Raw genomic sequence first — 20,922 nt, forward strand, 5'->3', positions numbered from 1 at the left:
TATATTGCTACTATTCAGTTTGGTAGGTAAATCTAAGAGTCTGAACCCTCCAATCACTAAAATACAAACTCAAACTCAAACTCAAACCCATTCTCTTTATATATATATATATATATATTCATGATTGGTAGCTTCATAGTCAGCTAATTTGTCAACACGACTATTGTCTTATCTATAAATATGGATAACCCTGAAATGAATGGACTGAATATAACGAAGAGAATTTAACCAAGCCACTCTCCACCTCCAATGATTAAATTTGTGAACTTGAAATAATGCAAAACTACGGCCGAATATGTTCCATTACATAAAGGTTACCCTTGGCTAGCTTTTTGATACAAAGGCAAACCATGTCAGTGACTCTTCGATCATCATCCATTCTATTCATTAGAGTTTCAAAAACCTGAGGAAACTGAACGTCATTTATGATACAATATTATACTTTGGGTAATGAAAAAACTGCAATACCCGAAATAATGTGTCTACGTGATATCGTATCTTATCTAGGTTGTCATCGTCCAACCATTCAAGAAGATGATCCATATAAATCCTGAACTCTTCCGAAAATCTATGTAAATATTGCTGCCAACCGCTAACTCTGCTATTTAAAAGTCGATTCTCGATTTTGGCTTATATTTTTCTCGGTTTTCCATCTTGTTCAATCTTTGTGCTTATTTTGATGTAGACTTGTTGGTTATCTTGACTCTCAGAGTTCCACCACAGGTTTTTGATTGTTTTTGGGTGGTATGTTTCTTGCTCTTTTGTTGAGGTAGAATATCACTTCCTTTGCTCAAGCTTGTGTTGACTCTATTTGGATCTCATTTGTCATCACATAGTTTCACTTGCCAGTCCTTCTCATCTGTGGCTGTGGGATTAAGTTCATATCAGATAAACATTCTCTACAAAGGATGGAGTGTGATTGCATCGAAGGGAGATGAAACATGACATTGTCAATGTACAAACTAGATGCCTATTACGCATGTGGTGCAGTAGCTGGTATGCTTGGTGGATTACTTAGTCTTGGTGGAGCAAATCTGTTGGGCATAATTACTAATTTGCTATCTTAAGATTCACCTCACTGTCAATGTGTTACCCTAACTTTCATTTGTGCCGATTTGCTACCCTAGGTTCCTAAAGTATGTTGTAATGCTAGTAGTGTGTATCGAGGTAGAGGCATTACGTCCCCCTCGATTCATCACAATTCCATTAATAATAAGGCATGGGATTGAGCCTTTTATGTAGGCTGATTTTTTTTAACACTAACCCCACCCAACCCCTTTTTTTTCTTTTTTGAAAAAAAAATTATTTGTCAATTTGTTACCCTATGTTTTATTTTAGCCATTTTGCTACCCTTACGTTAAATTTATTACTCTAGGATTTCTATATTAAATAATTTGCTTCTCTACATTTTCAAATTTAGCCATTTACTACCTTACATTTTTAAAAGACATCAATATTTAGACGGAAGAATTAATCAATTGATATGACAAAAGGTAGCAAATTAGCTAAATTTAAATACATAAGATAGCAAATTGACTAATTGTAGGAACCTAAAGGATAGCAAACTAGCGGAAATAAAACCAAAGGTAGCAAGTTGGCTAACTTTGAGAACCTAGGGTGGTAAATTGACAGAAATAAAGGTAGGGTAACAAATCGGCAATTAACCCTTTCTGTTGGGTTTGATATTTTTTTTTTTTTTTTTGAACCGGGTAGAGAAAACTTGCCTACATAAAAAACTCATCTCGACTCCCATGTAATACCTTGACCCCCGACCATCACTAGAAGCACATATCCTCATAAAGTACGTCTTAGAGAAAATCAGGAGGATCTCCTAGACACCCATCAATATAGTAACCTAAGCTAGCTAACAAATTAAATGTGCTAAACTATGAGCAACACCATTTATTTTACGATAAATATGCCTAACATCAATAACATCCAACAAGTTCATATAAGCTCTACAATCATCAATGATACGGCTAACCTCTATAGGGGCATGAGCCTGTTGATGCAGTGCATCCACCAACACTGAGTAGTCGCTCTCCACAAGAATTTCTTTCCACCCCAATTTGAGGGCTTCCACTAAACCCAGTCTGCAAGCTACACATTCATCCGCATGCAAAGGAGAGGTAAGATACGTAAGTCTCCTCGACCATGCAGCTCTGACCATCCCCACTTCATCCCTGATCACCACACCAGCGCCTCCAGTACATGTTGACTTGAGGTGTGGAGGCTTTGATATTCCTCAAGTAACTTCAAAGCCCAGGTCACTGTGTGCATGGGATCAAAAACTTTCCCATTCCATAGAATATTATTTCATAGCAAATACCTCCATCTGAGTCTTGTGTAGCACCCCCATCATGTCAACCACCCAATTCATCATATCATCATCTGCTGCATGGTTACGTGCTCGGAGTCCAAGAGGACTATACAGCCACATACAAGCAATGACACTACAATCCTTAAACACATACAAACTGGTTTCGACCTCACCTTTGCAAAATATGCAGTTCTGGTCATCCAACTGTACCTTCTTCTTAGCTAGGGCAGCCCTTGTAGGTAAAGTGTCAGATACCAATCTCCAAAGAAAACTCTTCACCTTCGGTTGAATTCTCAAACACCACAATATATTTCTTCCAAACCGATTTTGTTGCTTGAGTGGAAGAAGAGGACGCCTGGCCATGTTGTTCGTGAACTCTTTGATCAATACGATACCCACTCTTCACTGAATAGAAGCCATGTGTATCGAAATGCCAAACCAGCTTGTCATCTGGTAACCGAACACTAAGTGGGATCTTCCAAATCACTTCAACCTCGTCCTCGAGGAATAATTCCCTCAATCAATCCACCATCCATTCTCTCGAGTCGGGGTCTATTAATTTCACCACCTTCAAGTCTTCTAGTCCCTCTATCATTCCCGAATAAGGTTTAAAGGTGTGAGGTCTTGGAAGCCAAGGGTCATGCACTCATGCCACACTGATATATGTTCACCTGGGCCTACTTGGAATCGAATACCCTTCCGCAATAAATCCCTCCCTTTTAAGATACTCCTCCATGCATATGAGCCCCCCTGCCCTACTTCAACTCCTAAAAAATGACCACCAAGGAAGTATTTCGCTCTCAGAGTTAGGGCTACTAATGAATTCGGCTGCTGTAAAATCCTCCACGCTTGCTTTGCCAATAAAGCCTGTTAAACAATTCCATATTACGAAAACCCAACCCCCCTTCTTCTTTCGGCTGTTGGGTCCGATATTTTAGAGATGGGAATTCCTCCTCAGGTAGATTGACTCACACATCAAGATCATTATGAGCCTTATGTTTGTGTAATTGAGCTAATATGCACATCGATAGAAGCTATTCTTTCTTAAGTTGTATGACTTGTATCTGATGCCTTAATCAACTCCTAATTTGTGTGTGTCAATGGCCACCTTTGCTATGACATTCTCTTGAGCTTCTTTGATTATCTTTATCCTGGCTTTCAAAGTTTTTGTGAGTTCACTTACACTAGCTAGGTATGTATCATTCTCACATACATTTGCTGTGTTTCTCTTATCCATCTTGAATTGTCTAGGATGAGGTTTTTTTTGTTTGATTAATGAACGGCTTTTGTTTGATTCTTTTTGCTTTTCGATCTTTTGAAATCGGCTTTTGTTTGATTCTAAACAGGTGGGATCGGCATAGAAAACATGATTAGAAAGATTCAACACAAGGAGTCCTTGGGAATCCAGAACATCTGCACTTATAAAACCGACCTAGATATATGGACCTTTTAGCTGTAGAAATTTCTCATTTGTGCGGCAAAAACCTTAAGGATTCAGTTTCCACACAAGGAGTCCTTGTGATTCAGCTACTGAATGTGATGAAGTTAAGAGCAATTTAGTAAGTACTTGGGCTCTAGCAGTGCAAAGAAACAACCTTTGAAGTTTTGGCAGTCATCATTCACAACGCTAATGATAAAAGAAGGTGAGGTCTAGTGTAATCGATTCTGAGACAAGTTGATAAGAGGCATCTATTGAGAGGAAATTTCAATTCAGACAAGTTGGACAACAAAAATTTAAGGCAGGCAATTAGCAAGCTCCAACCAAAACATGAGGGATTTTAATATAATGAAGCCAAACAAGGCATCAATTAATGTGTTACGTGACTGTAAAGTAGCAAAGAAGGTTCAGCAAATAGCGCCTCTAGCGCCAACTCCAAATGCTATGATGGTGGGACAGAAACCCAATGCAAATAGTTACTCTTCCTAAAGAGAACCATACTAAAGTTGCCGGGAGGTGAAAGATGAAGTGCATTGAGGTGGCGTAAACCGGAGGTAGGGAGAATCAAACTGACAGTAGATGCAGCCTTTGATTCGCAAACTGACAGAGCCAAAATATGTGGTGTTTTGTTCGTGATCATGAGGGTAACTTTGTAGCTGGTTTTCACCGTTCACAGGACAATGCCATCTCGGCAAAACATGCAGAACTTCTTGCTTGTTTCCATGGTGTTCAACCAGCTAGAGCTAAGCAATTTCACCACCTTCAAATAGAGACAGATTGCTTAGAGTTGGGTTTAACTATTGAAGTTGCTTTCCCAGATTGGCCTCAGTTGGGGTTTTTTGGGTTGAGGACCTAAAAGTTAACCTGCGTCTAGCTTCTTCTTTTTTTTTAGTCTGAAACATACTTATATTAAGCCACCAAGGCAAAAGAAAGAACACAACTACAAGAGAAAAAAAACTGGAAAACCAAAGCAACTAAAAAAGAAAAGCACAGTAGTAACCATTAAAAAACAGTAACGTCAACCGCCGGACCAAGGAGTCCATCATTTCTCAGAACAGAAAATATAGCTTTTAGCCATGCTCCTCAAACAGCAAACTGGGTTTGCTCATCTTACTGCCCAGCTAGCTTGCCACCACTTTTGCTGTGTTGCCTAAGCAATTATGAAATGGTTGCATGCCTCTTGAAAAAAAAAACAAAAAACAAAATGCATCAATTAATGTAGGATGTCAAAATCTGGATCTCTGTCTATAGTACTAAATTGAGCAATAATTAACATCTTTGCCATGACAGAAGTTGATTTACATCTTAGTGGACTATGCTCACCCATAATTCAAAGTATAATCAAAGAAAAAAGGGCAAGGCAGACCAGTCAATGAGTCATATTTCCTCTTGAAGCCGGTGGTGTGAGGAGGTCTAACATGGTTTGCTTCTTATTTGGGGTCAGTGGAACACCTCTAACAAGGTTCAAAGGCATGACATGAACGTTAGTCCTTCGTCTGTGCTTTCTTATAAGCCCAAATACGAATACGTGTAGCAGCACCGGCAACCACAAGAGCACGAAGTAAATTTTAAAAACCAATAAAAAGTTTTAAGGCTTTCTATTGAAGTATTTTTCAATTCACTGGTGATAGCCATAAGTCTGCAGTCTGCAGATCAAATTTTGGGGCATAAAGTACCGTCTCCCCGAAATCCTCCTCAAGCTTCTTGTAGATCTCCTTGTCACTCTTCCCAGCATGAAACTCGTCAGGAATTAACTGCACAATTATCAAATGCATTACAACCGCTAAATAACCATTATGTTTTAGTTTTATGAGACCTCTTTCTAGAAGTTCAAAATGATAACGGCCAACATTAACCTTATATATAGCAATGAAAACATGCTATATGTAACAGTAAGTACGTTTGGTTTAAATTTATGTTATGGATTTAAAGACCCTCCTCACTCGTATGAGAAGAAACTGAAGTTAGCTGTAAAATACAATTGTGGTCAATAAGTCCACTTTCAAAGAGCATCAGCCCTAAAAATCTTATATATCAAACCAAGAGAGACTTCCGGTAAACACCACTTCATCAATAAAGGTGATAGGAAGCAGGAAGCTTAACCTGCAGAAATAATCTTTGCCGCAATGTCATCGTGACTAGACAAAGAAGCAACATACGATATGCATTTTCAGCATATCTTTACACATCGTACACCAGTGAGGGGAGAGACAGCATAATGGTATCTCCTTCGAAACAAATCACAAGTATTTAACCTCCCATGATCAATAATCCATCCTAGCAGGTCTACAGTAGGAGGTGTTTTAATTGAAGCACTGTGAAATTGGCAAATATTATTGTATAACTGAGGAAAAGAACACAATGCTGTTTCACAAACTCACCAGTCTTCTCAAAATCCCACCCTATCCCTATTTTCCACTCTCAATCCACAAAAATAATTGAAAGAATGCAAACCTTCGGAGATCTTTCCAAAGGCATCAAGTTGGCTCTCTATCCACATTCTCGGAATCCCATCCATTTTCATGTAGTCCTTACTTGCTTAAGGACAGCTAACCCGAGAGCATCTCTCTCTTACTATTTTGCCTAATCCTTAAACCCGAGGGCTTTAACTTTTCTTGTTTTTGTTTGTTCATTTGTTTTTATTTCTTAAATTTTTTGTAAAAGAAACACAATTCATCGAGAAATTAAAAGCAAAGACAAACAGTAGAGCAGAAGCTTCAGACATAAGGAATGATAACAACAGGAAACCCCTGATGAACCCCCAAAAGAGAAATAAAATTCCTGAACTACTGTTGCTCTCCAGTTCCTCAGAACACACGAGAAGCTATAATCGCTAAAAGCCTCAGAAACCAAAGCCCCAATTAGTATCTAAAATCTCCAGCCTACTCACCTCTTCCTATAATCTTATGCTACAGTATAGTTAGCAACTCAAAGATCCGTTTTGGAACCAATCAATGCATGCATGGCCTTCCTTGAAAAGTCTCTAGCAGATTTATAATAAATATGTCATCAATAATCTTGACCTGGCAATGCAAACAATGCGCCTTTGAAGACTACGAGGAATGAAGCCCTTCATTTTGAATATTATCACAACTATTACTTCCTGACTAGCCACGAAGCAATAAAGCATTTACATCCAAATCTTTTTACAAGATGAAAGTAAGATAATTTAGTTTGATTTGAAAGACACCTGCTACAACACCTGCAAAGAAGTCCTTATGTCCTACATCTAACGTTCCCTCCCAAAAGGCGATTGAAATACTTCATTGGCGCAGAGCCTACTTCGCATCTCACGTTACAACTATTTTCTTATATGAATATATGCAAATCAGAAAACATTTTATTTCCTTTTTCTTAAAGACCCAAAACAGTACTAATAAGGTTGTGCAGTTCCAGCCAAGTTGATCAATCATCTTCACCATTCAAGAGTAGTGGTTTGTCTGCCAATAAAATATCTGCAATCTTCACTCAATTCTCTTCAACTTTCAACCTTTCAAATAAGTGATTATCTTGAGTCATATTAGCAACTTACAACATCAACTACAACACACAAGAATGGGTCGCTCTGCGTCAACCCTTTGATTCCCTAATATCCCTCTAGGCCTTCTTTTAATGAAGGAGAAGTTTTCAGAATGGAACAGCCTTCGATCCATATCTTTTATCAATTTAAACCCCTTTTTCACACCTCTTCCACTACTTCCTTCCCTTTTAAAGCTGCATGCGAAAAATCAGTTTACATTCCACAAAAGCACCGTGTGCAGGTGAACTAAGCCTTCCGAAACCTCCATAATCCTTGATGTTACCTTTCACTAACTAATATGATGCTCATTACAAAATTTCTCCAGCATTTCAGAATCAGTGGAGATAAATCACAAAGCAATTAATTGATGATATTACTTCCTAACTATGAACCACTAAAGATGCATCACAAAACTAAAGCAAAATGAAAAAATGAAATACCTCGGAGAGAGAATGTCGATATCAGCTTGTGAGTCTTCAATGGACTGACTCCCACACTCAGTGCACCTAACATTCTGACTGATATTTCCAACACCGGCATCCACCACTTGACTCTTCTTCACCGCGTCCTCCTCGCTCCCTATCACCCTCTCAACCTCTCAAACCTAATCACAACAAGGCGTTTCCAAAGCTTTGAACATTTCTACTCTCAGTGAGGCATTTTATCAAACACTTGGCGTGCATAACTTTAGCAACTAAGCGGATCACAATCTCAGCACATCGGAAATAAATCTCAAGTTAAATAATTGAAAATTGAAACTTAAGGGGATGAAATCATACATCAAGATCATCAACTCATGAGGCTTAAGTTTTTGTTATGCTAAAATGCATATTGGTAGCTAGATAGTAGTGAATATTCTTTCTCAGGTTGTATCAGATACCCTGATCAACTACTAAATATTGTGTGTGGAAAACTTTCAAATAGGTGAAGTGCTACGGTCACCTTTGATATGGCCTTCTCATCATCCATGTCTGTTGTAGAATACTATCTCTTAAAAGCTTCCCAATTCCTTATGGTAACTATGCTAGCCATTCAAGTAACTTTATAATTATTCATGAAAATGGACATTAGACGTCATCCCTTTCATGAGGCATAAACTTTACAAAGTAACTTTATAAATATTAATGAAAACGGACATTCTTTCATAATTGACATCATCTATCACTGAGCATAGTATCATATGCTTAATCAAAGCTTGCTTCTATGGCTTCCAAGTCTAAAGTATCAAATGGCACTGCTTGTGGCTGTGGAATTGCTACTTATTGGGGCCAAATCGGAAATTTTCCAGATCAAATGTAAACTTGTAAAGAAGGAACACTAAAATCTCAAGCAATTCGAAGTTTGGGAAAACTGACTAAATTGTCAGGTTTCAGAAGAATATAACAGCTGCAAAGCCAAATTTGAAAATCCACCAAAAATTCATTTTAAGACTGAATGACATGAAATCAGTTTTTAAAAGGCCATTGAAATGTCTAAATCTACTTGCAAAAAAAAACAGAGATTAAATGGTACAAATGAGACTTCGAAACTGAGCAGAAAACAAAGAGGTACACATAAAATTCTAGAAACTTTTCCAATCCAGACTAAACTTTGAAACAACATTCAGTACTCACTTTACATCAGATTAAGTTGAGACTTTCCAAATCATGAGTTAACTAACAGAAGAGAAACACGTTAAAAATCAGGACATTTGAAGATCTGGAAGTAGGGTAAAGAAACGAACAAAGTGAGCACAAGAGCAGTTTTCTTACCAAATGCAGAACTTTTCTTCACCTTAAAATGAAGTTTCAATTTCAAAATTTGGTAGTTTTGACAAACAAATTACGTTTTGGGCGACCTTGGTTGGTACACTTGGTAAACTAGAGGTTCAAAAATGAAATAAGCCATGCAGAGAACACAAACAACAGAAGGAATGACAGGCAATAAACTTCAAGATTTACTGAAAGATACACTTGAACATATAAATGTGTGGCACATCAAAGAAAAGATTACATGCTAGGAGAATAGGTACTGAAGTTCCAACAAAGTCTGGTAGTAGATAGAGCAATTCCAACTTCAAACAACCAACTAACAACCATGTGAAATTTGTGGGAAAAGGAATGAGCATAGCGATGCCCAGTAGGGGTTTTAAAACCAAAATGCTGATTCCTTTACTGCAGGACAATTTAATAGATGCTTAGCCAAAAATTCAAATTGAAACCCTATGTGTAGCAGTAGTAAGGACAGTAACTTGATGGTTAAAGAAAATTCAAGCTGAGAGGAAATGCTAGTTTGCAGTACTAAGTTTTCACAAATATAAATTTCAGTTTACTGTTCTTTGTAACAATAGGACCATGAGAAATCTAAACAAACTTACAAATCCGTTAAGTGAGAGTTTGGCAAACTTACTCTTAACACAAGTGCAGAATCGTAAATCAACAAAAACTCAAGTATTTGGAAGGGCATGTAGCAAACCATTTCATACAACAATTACTCATCACATCTACGCCCTCACAAGAAGCTTCCCCAGGGAATTTGAGTCATTTTTCCTCAACATCTCAAAGCTCACCCGGGGAATTTGAGTAATTTTTCCTCAACATCTCAACGCTCAAGGGTCATTGTGCCCGAGCTTTCAAAATTCTCAACCAAGCTACAAACTTTCCACTTCCATTCCTAGTCAAACTTTACTAGATTTCAGTTTTCAAGTTCAAAGAACAAAATAAGTTATTGCATGTAAGTTTTGAAACATGGAAAGATAGCATGTATAAACTTCTTTGGACAAAGAAGCAAGATAAACACTGCCTTCAAGGATCTTAAAAAGAAAGCAACCTTTATTCACATGGTAAATAGATAAAACATGCAATACTATATGTGTAATCGATGCATGCAAAACAGAGAAGGCTCTTGAATGATTATAACAAAAACTATTTTCTTTGAACTGATTTTCCCTACCTCAAGTTTATTTGGTGGTTTTTGTAGCATTAAGGAGCTCAGCCGCTTGCTACAATTTGTTCGCCTCCTTTTGCTTATCTAAAACAAAGATGACTTATGAAGTCTCAGCCAAAAACAGACCCTAACTCCTAATCAACTCCCCAATACTGAGCTTATGCTCTTTGGGGACTTTTATCATACACTTGGTGTGCAGACATTACAAACAGAACACACGTTGAGATTCTCGCTGCAATAGTAATCCCATCAGAATCTAAGAGACAAAAGACCAAGAAAAGACGGCAATACAACTCAAATTCTGAAGTATTTGATAGGAATTTCTGAATCAACAAGAAAAGGGTGTAGCTGCACTAGAAGCTTTACCTCAACTACTGAGAGTGAAGGCAGGAACTTGCAGACCCTTCCAACACCAATAGTAATATAAACAAATACCAACTAAAGCTCTAGGATTAAGAGGTTTAGGGAAGGAGAAAAAAGAGTTTTCTCCTAAGGTTCCAGCAGACAATAGAGTTCAGTCGTCTATAAAGGCTAATAAGCTTTCCCTCTCTCTGTTTTTTCTAACAGAAGTGTTATATACGTGGTCTAGCTTTTAGAACACTAAACGATTCGACAATTTACTCTGGCCTTCAAGGGCTCCAATTTACTTTTCTACACAATTTCTCTCACTAGTTTGATTCGTTACTCAAACTTCCTCACTGTGTCAGACCAAACAAACCAAACAATAAGAGATTCTCATTCTATGAATCAAACATTCAAAGATGAAAACATAATTGTACGTAATCTAGAAATTTGGTCTAGATTATCAAAGTAAAGCTTTTACCTCAAAGCCTACTACTGACTTGAGATAGCTTGGTCTTGGGTGAAAATGAGGCCATCCATTGCTTACCCAAAGCAACCATTTCTCCATTCTCTTTCCTTGTTACCTTCACCACCACACATATGAGCTTCCCCATGTCCCCTACAATATCAGCCACCAACTCAACCTCTTCCTGCATCAGTGATTCAAATATAAATCTCAAGCACAAAGTTTCAAAGACTTTGGTGATCTGGGTCTAACTCAAAAGTTACGAGAGAGAAACTGAACTCTAATCTTGACCCTCGAGTAATATGAAAGGGTGATGTCAACGGTTTTGGCAAGACCAACAGTTGAGTATACTGCGGCGGCTCCAACATCGTCGATCATAGTTGCGATAGCTCCGACATGCCAGTTTCCATCTTGGTCCTGTATCATCATGCAACATATATCAACAACCATACAGTTGAAGAAGAGAAGATGGTTGAATATGTATGGATAAAGGAATGTAGTTGAGTAGATTTACAGAGAGATGGTCTGGAACGATGAAGTTGCAGTGGAAGAAGCCCTTGTGGGCATTCAGAACCTGTAGGCCAATTAGAGTTAAGGCCTCCAGTTCATTGATACCTTTGGCACCTGTCGACAAATAGTGAAGCCATTTCTTGGACTCCTGCAGCTTCTCGTCTTCCATTTTACTTACGAGTTGAAGAGATCTGTTGATCTCCAATGCTACGTTGTATAAAACAACAGTTTTTTTTTTTTTTTTCCGACAAGATAGAAAGAAAAACAACTTCAACCGTAAAGTCAACGCTACCGTCGAACGAGAGGAGGAAAGCTGTTAAGGATTAGGATCCTCGCCTTGGCCTTTTCTCGCCTTGGCTATCCTCAGCTTTTAATCTGAGCCGTAGATTAGATATCTAATGGCTGTTGATAGGCCACATCACCAAAATGTACATAAATGCAACGTTTTAAGAATTTTATGTTAACAGTACTTAGACACCCTTTAGAAAAATTATTTTTAGCCTCTTAAGTTCCTCGACGTTTTTCCTTCTCATCTTCATCCCAATCTGACAAGTCTTTTTCACCTTCTCATCCTCACCTGCACTCTGATGAGCTAAAGAGTTATGAAATTCAAGCCACTGTAATCCTAACAATCCCTCCTCCTCCACTATAAAACTATACCAGATTTAACTCGCTAAATGTGGATCTCAATCACTCAAGAGCAATCTGAGAAATCTCCTATGGGATTTTGCCGGTGGTTGCGAATCCTTAAATGTTTTGTTCCTGATACTAAACCCAATCAATCGAAAATCCTTTATCTTCTCTGGACGATGCGCAAGAGAACTCACCCATGACCAAACCCAATTAATTGGATAAGCCCTTAACTTTATTGTTTCTAATCCATCGATCATTTCCTATGAAGAGGGAGGGTTTATTTAGGTGAAGCTTGGATTTGGTTGCGGGCTCTCCATCACTCGATTAGCTCTGAGTTTTGATGTCAATGATTAAACAACTGGGTTTCTGCATAAGTGCATAGTTATAAAAAGCGAGAGACATTAAAGGAGAGACATATACCCATGAAATTGAGAAGTGGGTTTTGCACAGTTGGTGGCAATGAGGCTTTTGAGTGAAGAAAGATTGGGTCTTTGTGAAGATCAGATTGGTAGAACTGGGAAATGGGGAAGATGAATACTGTTCGATTTTAGTTTTGAGAAGAGAGGAAGATGAGAAGACTGAGAAAGAACAGAATTGGATGACGTTAAGTATATTGTTAACATAGAAATCTTAAAACTTTGCATTTAATGCATTTTGCTGATGTGGGCTATCAATAGCCATTGGATATCTCATCTATGGCTCAGATTAGAAGCTGAGGATAGCCAAGGCGAGGATCCGAATCCAGCTGTTAAGGACCTGCTATACATAAAACATGGGTTCACTCACAAGAGAAAGAGAAGATAGATACACTCTAATTAAAGTTGTATTAGAGATGCTACTTACAAGTTTAATTTTCTTTTTCATCACCAAAATAAATAATATTTTCTTCTCATCTAGTATACAGACTAAGGAGTCTCTTTAGGCGTTAGAGTTTTCTCTCTACACTAACTTTTTCTCGGTAAGAAGGGAGGTTCATTTCTCATATTTTCCGTGGAAAAGAAACGCCCATTGACAACTTCTATGCAAAACTGAAGTACTGCTCGCGCTAGAATTTCCAGTTCTTCCATAACTGTACAGTAATAATAAGAACCTAGAACGACAGTGCAGCACTTCCATATGAGATGAGTAATTATCATACATCATTACGACTTTTCTTTAAATAGGCTGATACATCAACTGTTTGACATATACAGTCCCGTTCACCTGACCATAACTGACCAAATGAAATTTGGTCAGTAACCGTCAGATCAAGCCAAGGTCCAAAATGCATTAAGAAATCCCAAAACACAGCCCTATTGCTGATTATATCTCCACCCTAGGATTCATTTGGTCAGTTATGGTCCAGGTGAACGGGACTGTTGACATATAACGTACAAAGAGAAAGCCAAAGAAAGAAAACTAAATCATTGAGTTCATGACTAACGTCAACAATTTGTTTCCCTCAATTACTACATTATTTTCACTATATTAAATTTATTTACCAGCCATCTATGGGTCACATTAGTTAAGGGCACGATGCATGAGAATGAAGGATGCCTTCTAGCCTCAGATTGAAATCTTACTTTCAAAGCCTCAAGTGCTGCTAAATTAATCTATTTCTTTTCGTCTTGAAATCAGATCTGATGGTCAGAAGCCAGAACTTTCTTCAACTCCTTCTTATTTACCTGAAAGCATATATGCAATGTGATTATAACTTGCACGTTATATACAACAACCAATCTTCTCATAGCAAATGAGAAATAAGAAAGTAGCTTTACCTTTCCCATAGCATTACGAGGTAGTGAATCCCACACAAAAAGTCGTGTAGGTAGCTGAATACAACAATGTAAAAGTTATATGTAGTGCGCATTTGAGACTTAAGAAATGAGGATTAAGTCTTGCAATTTGCAATATATTATATATGTGAATGAGTCACTTGTCAGTAATACCTTGTATGGTGCAAGTTTGTGTTTAGCCCCAGAGCATAGCTCTTCCAAGCTTATAGCAGGTCTCTTTTCTTCCTCTTGTTTCCTCTTTGCTTCTTCATCTGGTACAACTATTGCACAGACAATTTCTCCATAATCTTTGTCAGGTAAGCCCAATACACAACACTCCTCTACAGATGGGTGCTACACGAAAGCGGTGGTTCTGAATTGTTAGTTATTAGTATTTAGTTCTTCATTCAGCACTTCAACTGTTATTTTTTCTTTGTTTTGACCAAGTTCCAAAACAAAAGTATTGCAGGGAACACATCCATACCGAAAAAATGAGAGGTCAAAACTCACCTCTAAAAGAATTGATTCAATTTCTAACGCTGATAACTTGTATCCACCAACCTTCATTATATCAGCACTTGTACCTGATAAATGTTATTCAAAAGAGTAAGAGAGGGGAGGTCAAAGAAAGAAAAAATAATGCCAAGAGAGTGGATCCTCTAGGCATCTGCATTAAATCAAACTCAACATTTTATGTATGGAACCATTTATCTTTTGTGAACTAAATGAAAACAAAGTTGAAAGAATGCATCAATACAAGTATGATGCACATGAGTTCTAGAAATCCTTACGTCCTAATATGATGTAGTAGCCATCATTATCCACTGTGCCAGCATCACCAGTCTTGAAGAACCCATCATTTGTAAATGATTCTCTTGTTACCTACATGATGATCACAATATCATTAACATATTAGCTGGAAGCTCCTCAGAATTTCATTGCTGTACATACGTATGTGTTTCATTTTGCATTCTTCAATCAAAACATGTAAACATCTCACACACACGAACAAAGCGTGTGCCTGTGCGCATAGAATTTGATCACAAGTTTGCTTCAAATTTATCATGTCAAAAGTTACCTCAGGAAGTTTCCAATATTCCTTGAACAATGAAGGGCTTCTAACACAAAGCTCACCCACCCCTGTCGTATCTGTTTTACTATCATCTTCTGCAATGATCTTTACCTACAGCAAACACAGATTTTACTCGGAGAAAATCCAATCATATATACATTTATATTCAATTGTAGGTGTTTATCATGGAAGCACTCTTGTAACAGTTCCATCTGGCCAGTTCAACTGTGACCCACATAACAGCCCAAGTTACAGTTTTTTTTTTTCTTCTTTTTTTGATAATTAACTTACAGAGTTTTACTACATCCAAACTTCACATTTTACTAGCTGTTTCATGGAAGAGAATACATCATATGGCCTTGCTATAATCTATGGTTCCCTCCAGCATGACTGTTAAAAATTTAAAATCTGAATGTGCTCATTCATATGGTTCACAACCTAACAATGATATCACAGCACTGTAGCTCCATTACCTCCACACCAGGGAATGGTTTTCCAACCGTGCCTGCCTTTCGTTCACCTCTGAAGGGATTTGATATTGCCATCACAAACTAAGAACATTAAAACACATCTATAAGTTATTAAGACAACTATTTATGAATTACATGCACCTTTGAATAAAGTGAATAGTAGTTTTGGAGGAATTGAAACTAGACATCACTAACCTCTGTCATGCCATATCGTTCCAAAAGACGATGCCCTGTGATAGTTTCCCACTGCTGCATCACAGGAACAGGGAGTGCAGAGGAACCACACATCTAGCAGGTAAATGAGGATGTTAATCATTTTAGCCGAAGAAACTAAAATACATTAGCTGAAAATGCAAGAGATTCATCCCAGCAGCTAATTTATTAGCTGATATTGTAATCTTGATTCTATCTGCAAAGACCTTGGGATAAAATCAGACCTTCGTGTTGACTAGGAGAATAAGAAAAGTCTCAATACCACCAGGAACCTGGTAGCAAAGCAGAAAACCTACAAATTTCTCTAATCAATAGGAAAGGATACTTGTAGGTATTGCTAGTTACCATAAGACGCAACTGTTTTGCAGCATAGGCAGATGCAGCTTTTAGCTCTGCATCCATGGCTTCATGAGCTTGTATCAATCGAGTATACATGGTCGGAACCTGTCAAAATAAAACATCTGTTTATGACTTGATCACTAATCATTACTTGACTCCCACGTATATGTGGAAGGGTAAGAAGAGAAGAAGAATACATGAAAGAATACATTAATGTTGTCAAGAAGCATATTTTGGAAGCTCAAAAGAAAGTACAGGTCAGTTACCAATATAACTTGCGTTATAAAGCTGATAAACAACTAACAAAAAGCAGATAAATGCTGCTTATTCTCAAGTTAATTTTCATATAAAGACCAAAAGTAAACTTACTCCAGTAAAGACAGTTATGCCATCATCTGCCTTTATTCCATTTTTTGGATATGCTTCACGCCATCTTTGCCAAATACCCCTCACACTAAATTTTGGCATAAACTCAACCTTGACCAACACAAACACATGATATTTCAACCACATCTATCTTGAATAGTGCAGCAAAAAGCTTCCAGGAAAAAAAGCAGTACATGGAAGACAATTGCAAAAGCCTATAGCTGTCAAAGAAATCAAAAGAAACAAAAAGATTATATTACCGTGGAACCTGCATACAGAGGGGCAAGTAGAGCATTGAAAAGCCCATGGACGTGTGAGTTATAGGTTAAGGATCAAGCAAGGCAAACCATCATCAAATCAATCAACTAAGCCATAACCCAAACAAGGATTATTCTTAGGATCAATCAAGTTTCTCACAGAATAGGAGACAATGAAGACAGACAGCAAAATGCAAGCTCCAAATGTATTTGAAAACAGTATTTGCAAGCAAGTTTATACAAAATAAAAAGGATATGATGTAGTGGTAGACAATGCAAAAACTGATCAGCAGATGAATACTCCCACGAGTCTGCCAAGGTTTGGACCTGAAATTTAGATAACATGGGGGGCAACAGTGAGAAGACGTAGAAACATAACTAAGTTGGCTATCATAGTCAATAATGTATAAGATTAGCTTCTTATAGAATTTTCAGAATTGTACTGAATGAAAGTGAACAAGAATTAAGCACCAAGTGGAAAACATTAACAACAGTCATCCACTATTTAAAGCTTCTATTACACAATCTAATGTGTGTTTACGAGTTGTGACATGTTTATCCCACACCTGACCTTACTACCCTTTAGTATTGGAGAGAAATTAGCTGACCATGCAAGGATAAATGGTGGACATACCTGTGCACTGATGCTGCTGTGAGTGTGAACAACTCCTTTAGGTTTACCCGTTGTACCACTGGTGTATATTATTAATGCTGGATCCTCACCTATACCACAAGGAATGACACCAACAAACTTTATCCTTGATCTATTGCATAATTTTCATTCCCAAATACAAAATAAAAGTTCACACTTAAAAGAACACTATCTCTCTTACTTGATTGCTTTCCATTCCTGTGAAAAATTGTATCTGCATCTACTTCTCCTGCCTGTAAATGACTATCTGCACTTGCATGTGAAGTACTACTACTGGGAACTGGTGGAATAAGAGACAACTGAGCAGCACATTTAGCAGCAATGTTTTCCATAAGTTGATGGTGGTCTTCAGTACTCAATACCATGGAGATGTCCTTTAAATCAGGTAGTCATTATTATGGTCTGTATAATTGACGCTCAAAGCAACAGTAAAAATTACAGAGTGAACGAAAGGTATTACAGTATGAATTCAGATTACTTCCTACATATATAGGACTGTAACAATTTAGGCCAGGCTTTTAGATTGAAAATGACTTTACCAGCCAACCCATACAATTTAATTATCCAAATTACACTTTAAAAAGGTTAAAGAGATCTAGGTTATGCTTTTAGAATGAGAAAATTACAATAGACACTGTAGCAAGAAAAGTCTGGTAACAGTACAAGACTTCAGTTTATACGTATATAGTATTAGAGAACTACACCCATTACAAGGGCTATAGTGAATAACTTGATGGTATAATAAACAATTCAATCAAGGGTCTAAGGAAAACCACAAGGCATTTAGGCAGCAAGGCAAACATAAAGAGCATATGGGGCTCACTGAATCATTCATCACATGCAAGAGCTCAGCCTCAGGGTAGCTCAGAGCAAGTGGAACTGCAACACCTCCACTAAGCCAGGTCCCTAGTATACCAGCGACAAATTCAGCAGAGGGCTTGGCCACAATACCTATTCGAGCCCCTCTAAGATGCCCAAGTCCTCGTGCACCATCAGGTTTTGCTTTGGAAGTCTGTATTCAAAGAATATGTCAAGATATTGCAGAAAGCCAATAGATAAGCATTTCAAAAATATATCCCTATATACATGTATCTGCAAACTCACGTTTAAGTCACCATTGCATAATAAGCCAGATATACTCCGTGCAGAAGATATTAGTTGATTGTAACTGTAACTTCTGTTATCTGATCTAACAGCAATACTATCCTGAGTTCCAGAACCGTGACTAGGTACTTCTACCACCTCCATAGATGAACCAGATTGCAAGGCTGTAATTTAGTTTAAAATGAACAGAGAACTAGATATTAGGAAAGTAATTCTCCAACATCTAACTTCTAACTTCTCATAGCAAGATCATTCACTTTAGCCCTCGGAAAATTACTTTAGCAAGGTCCATATAATTCTCTTGAATTTCCCATCACATTCCCACAGATGAGTTCCCCAGAGAAAAAAGGGTGAAAACCGGGCACACATTGTGTTCAGCAGAATTTCCGATGGAAAATGGGCAAGTAAAAGTTCAAAGCTTTCAGTAAAATCGAAGACATTATCAATCCAATGTAAACAAAGCCACATTTTTCTCGTTATAGCAGGTACACCTCCACATTCGTACTCTAAAATGCAGCTATTAGATCATCTAGACACATCCAACTGATCAAAAAGCGAAAAACTTTTGATCAGTTGGGTTTCAAGCAAGGAGTTCAACATTGATTACAGTCTACTCAGTGATTTAACGGGACATAAAGTCTGCATTAGTACTCAAATTCATAATGTACTCTTGCGAAAAGAGAATCAATTTGACCATGTCTGCTACCTCCAACACTATGGAACACAGAAATACATTAAATTGTTCAATCACAAACATCAACAGACGACAGAAACCAAATATAAATAAGAACCCACCAATCCTCTGTTTCGTTTCTGATTGAAACACAGAAATACCCACAAAAATCCCAAACCTATTCACTTATTTAGTCCAGTCCCTCACTGTTTCTATCAACAAAAAAAAATCCCAAAAGTGAGGAACTTACAAGAGAGGAGGCGAGAGTGAGATAAGCAGAGCAAAGGGTTGGTTCTAGCGAGATAGATGAAACGGGAAGGAGATGAATGAGAAGAATAGGAGAAGAGGGACCTGGAGAAGTAGTTGATAACTTTAAATAAAGGAGGGGTGGTGGAGCTCATATTTCGCAACGTCGGTGATTCAGTTTCATGTGTTTGGGTGTGGTTAGGTGTATGGGTTTGGCGGCATTGATGAGGTTGATGGTTTGGTCAGGCTGTGAGTGAGGTGAGGTGCTTTGAGAGCTTTGAGTTTGAGGTGGCCAATTTGAACTAGAGTTGCGAGAAGAGACGCCAAAATTGGAAGAGATAGAGACAGGCACGTATAAATATAGTGAGTGTGGGACTGCAGGGTAATATTAGAGTAAGGTTGGGATTATCAGCCAATAAAAAAAGAAAGAGTAAGGTCAAAACAAGGTTATTATGCAAGGGTGATGGTGAAACATAATTTTGCTCAATTGAACTATTTCTTTCTTTTTTTTCTTTTTTCTTTTTTTCTTTCTTCAAATGAAGGCTATTATTAAGTTGAAGTAAAAAGTTGGAGTAGATAGGCGTCGAAATGAGTTTGGTTGAGGGGTTTTCGTACTATTTGGTTTAGTGGGGGCGATAGTCTCTTAATTTTGAATAAGAGATTCTGATGCCAAACTCTTAAACATCCATGAGTAAAATTTCTGGTTTTTCATGTGATATCTATAAGTCAACAATGATTACCATGTCAATATAGACGGTACCTTCAAGTGTTGGAACTTTCTTTTTCATCATATGACGACTAGTGAATCCTACAAGTTTAAGGTCATTAAAATAGTCATGTGACTCATCATCTCACATACATCGTGATCGGCGCCATGTCTTAGACAGATTTTGATGCCTCCTTCTCATCAGACCGGCAAATCAATGACCCATTTCCCTATCTTTTGATTTAAATCCTACTTCATACATTGACTATAGTTTCAATTTTAACGAAAATTATTAGTTAGCCAACCGGATTGTCAATTCCATTTGTTTTGAAAGTCCTTTTGGGAGACATAAAACGTTTCAAAACTGCATATCAAAGATACCAATGTAGAATTACTCATATTAAACTTCTTAGTTGTAACCATATAATTCTAGAAAAAAATTACATAAAATAAAATCACAAATGACAATGGGAAAATGCTCTTCCCCCTTACCACTTCTTCTACTTTCCATTTTCCATTTTGGTTGTAATATTCAACTCCAATTCTTTGTCATAGACATAAAAGGGACCACCCCTACCCCCCAAGATTTTCATGTCTTTGAGGATTAATAAGTATTTCTGAGCTATCTTCAATATGGTTTGAGGCCATGGCCACCCATTAATGGCCACCAATTAGTAGTTGGGAATGAATGCAATTAGATATGCACTACCAGTAACATATTCAACCATCAATTACTGGGATAGACAGCTTTTTTGATTTTGTCCAGCTTAATGTCATTAGAGTCATCACTTGAATATTGGATGTCAAGTAGGAGTTTCAAAGTTGGAAGCCAAACCAGCTCTCACATCAACCCAGAAATCAAATAGCAACCCAAGAATCCCCCCTTTCGACTCATGCCTATTATGAAGCTAGAAAC

The 20,922-nt window shown here is 37.6% G+C and overlaps 3 protein-coding genes across 3 annotated transcripts; all 3 read right to left on the reverse strand.

Annotated features, from left to right (window-relative positions):
- Positions 1-4,977: 4,977 nt before the first annotated feature.
- LOC101291266 lies at positions 4,978-11,690 on the reverse strand. The gene is made up of 4 exons (XM_004305236.1): positions 11,526-11,690; positions 11,291-11,428; positions 11,027-11,195; positions 4,978-5,512 (listed from the first exon to the last, which is right to left on the reverse strand). Exons 1-3 carry the CDS (start codon positions 11,688-11,690, stop codon positions 11,028-11,030), a joined length of 471 nt encoding a protein of 156 aa, XP_004305284.1. The 3' UTR covers positions 4,978-5,512; position 11,027.
- LOC101290977 (cytochrome c-type biogenesis protein CcmH-like) lies at positions 5,128-8,247 on the reverse strand. Its single transcript, XM_004305235.1, has 4 exons — positions 8,221-8,247; positions 7,729-7,873; positions 5,379-5,523; positions 5,128-5,299 (listed from the first exon to the last, which is right to left on the reverse strand). The coding sequence occupies exons 1-4, from the start codon at positions 8,245-8,247 to the stop codon at positions 5,128-5,130; spliced, it is 489 nt and encodes a 162-aa protein (XP_004305283.1).
- Positions 11,691-13,381: 1,691 nt separating the features above from the next.
- LOC101313429 (malonate--CoA ligase-like) lies at positions 13,382-19,554 on the reverse strand. Its single transcript, XM_004302840.1, has 17 exons — positions 19,305-19,554; positions 18,382-18,545; positions 18,101-18,289; positions 17,459-17,651; positions 17,260-17,348; positions 16,883-16,952; positions 16,629-16,681; positions 16,372-16,479; positions 16,009-16,107; positions 15,646-15,738; positions 15,454-15,531; positions 14,987-15,091; positions 14,700-14,790; positions 14,419-14,492; positions 14,083-14,262; positions 13,912-13,965; positions 13,382-13,818 (listed from the first exon to the last, which is right to left on the reverse strand). Exons 1-17 carry the CDS (start codon positions 19,453-19,455, stop codon positions 13,768-13,770), a joined length of 1,842 nt encoding a protein of 613 aa, XP_004302888.1. The 5' UTR covers positions 19,456-19,554; the 3' UTR covers positions 13,382-13,767.
- Positions 19,555-20,922: the final 1,368 nt, after the last annotated feature.

Source organism: Fragaria vesca, linkage group LG6 (assembly GCF_000184155.1).
Source record: "Fragaria vesca subsp. vesca linkage group LG6, FraVesHawaii_1.0, whole genome shotgun sequence".
Lineage (NCBI taxonomy): Eukaryota > Viridiplantae > Streptophyta > Magnoliopsida > Rosales > Rosaceae > Fragaria > Fragaria vesca.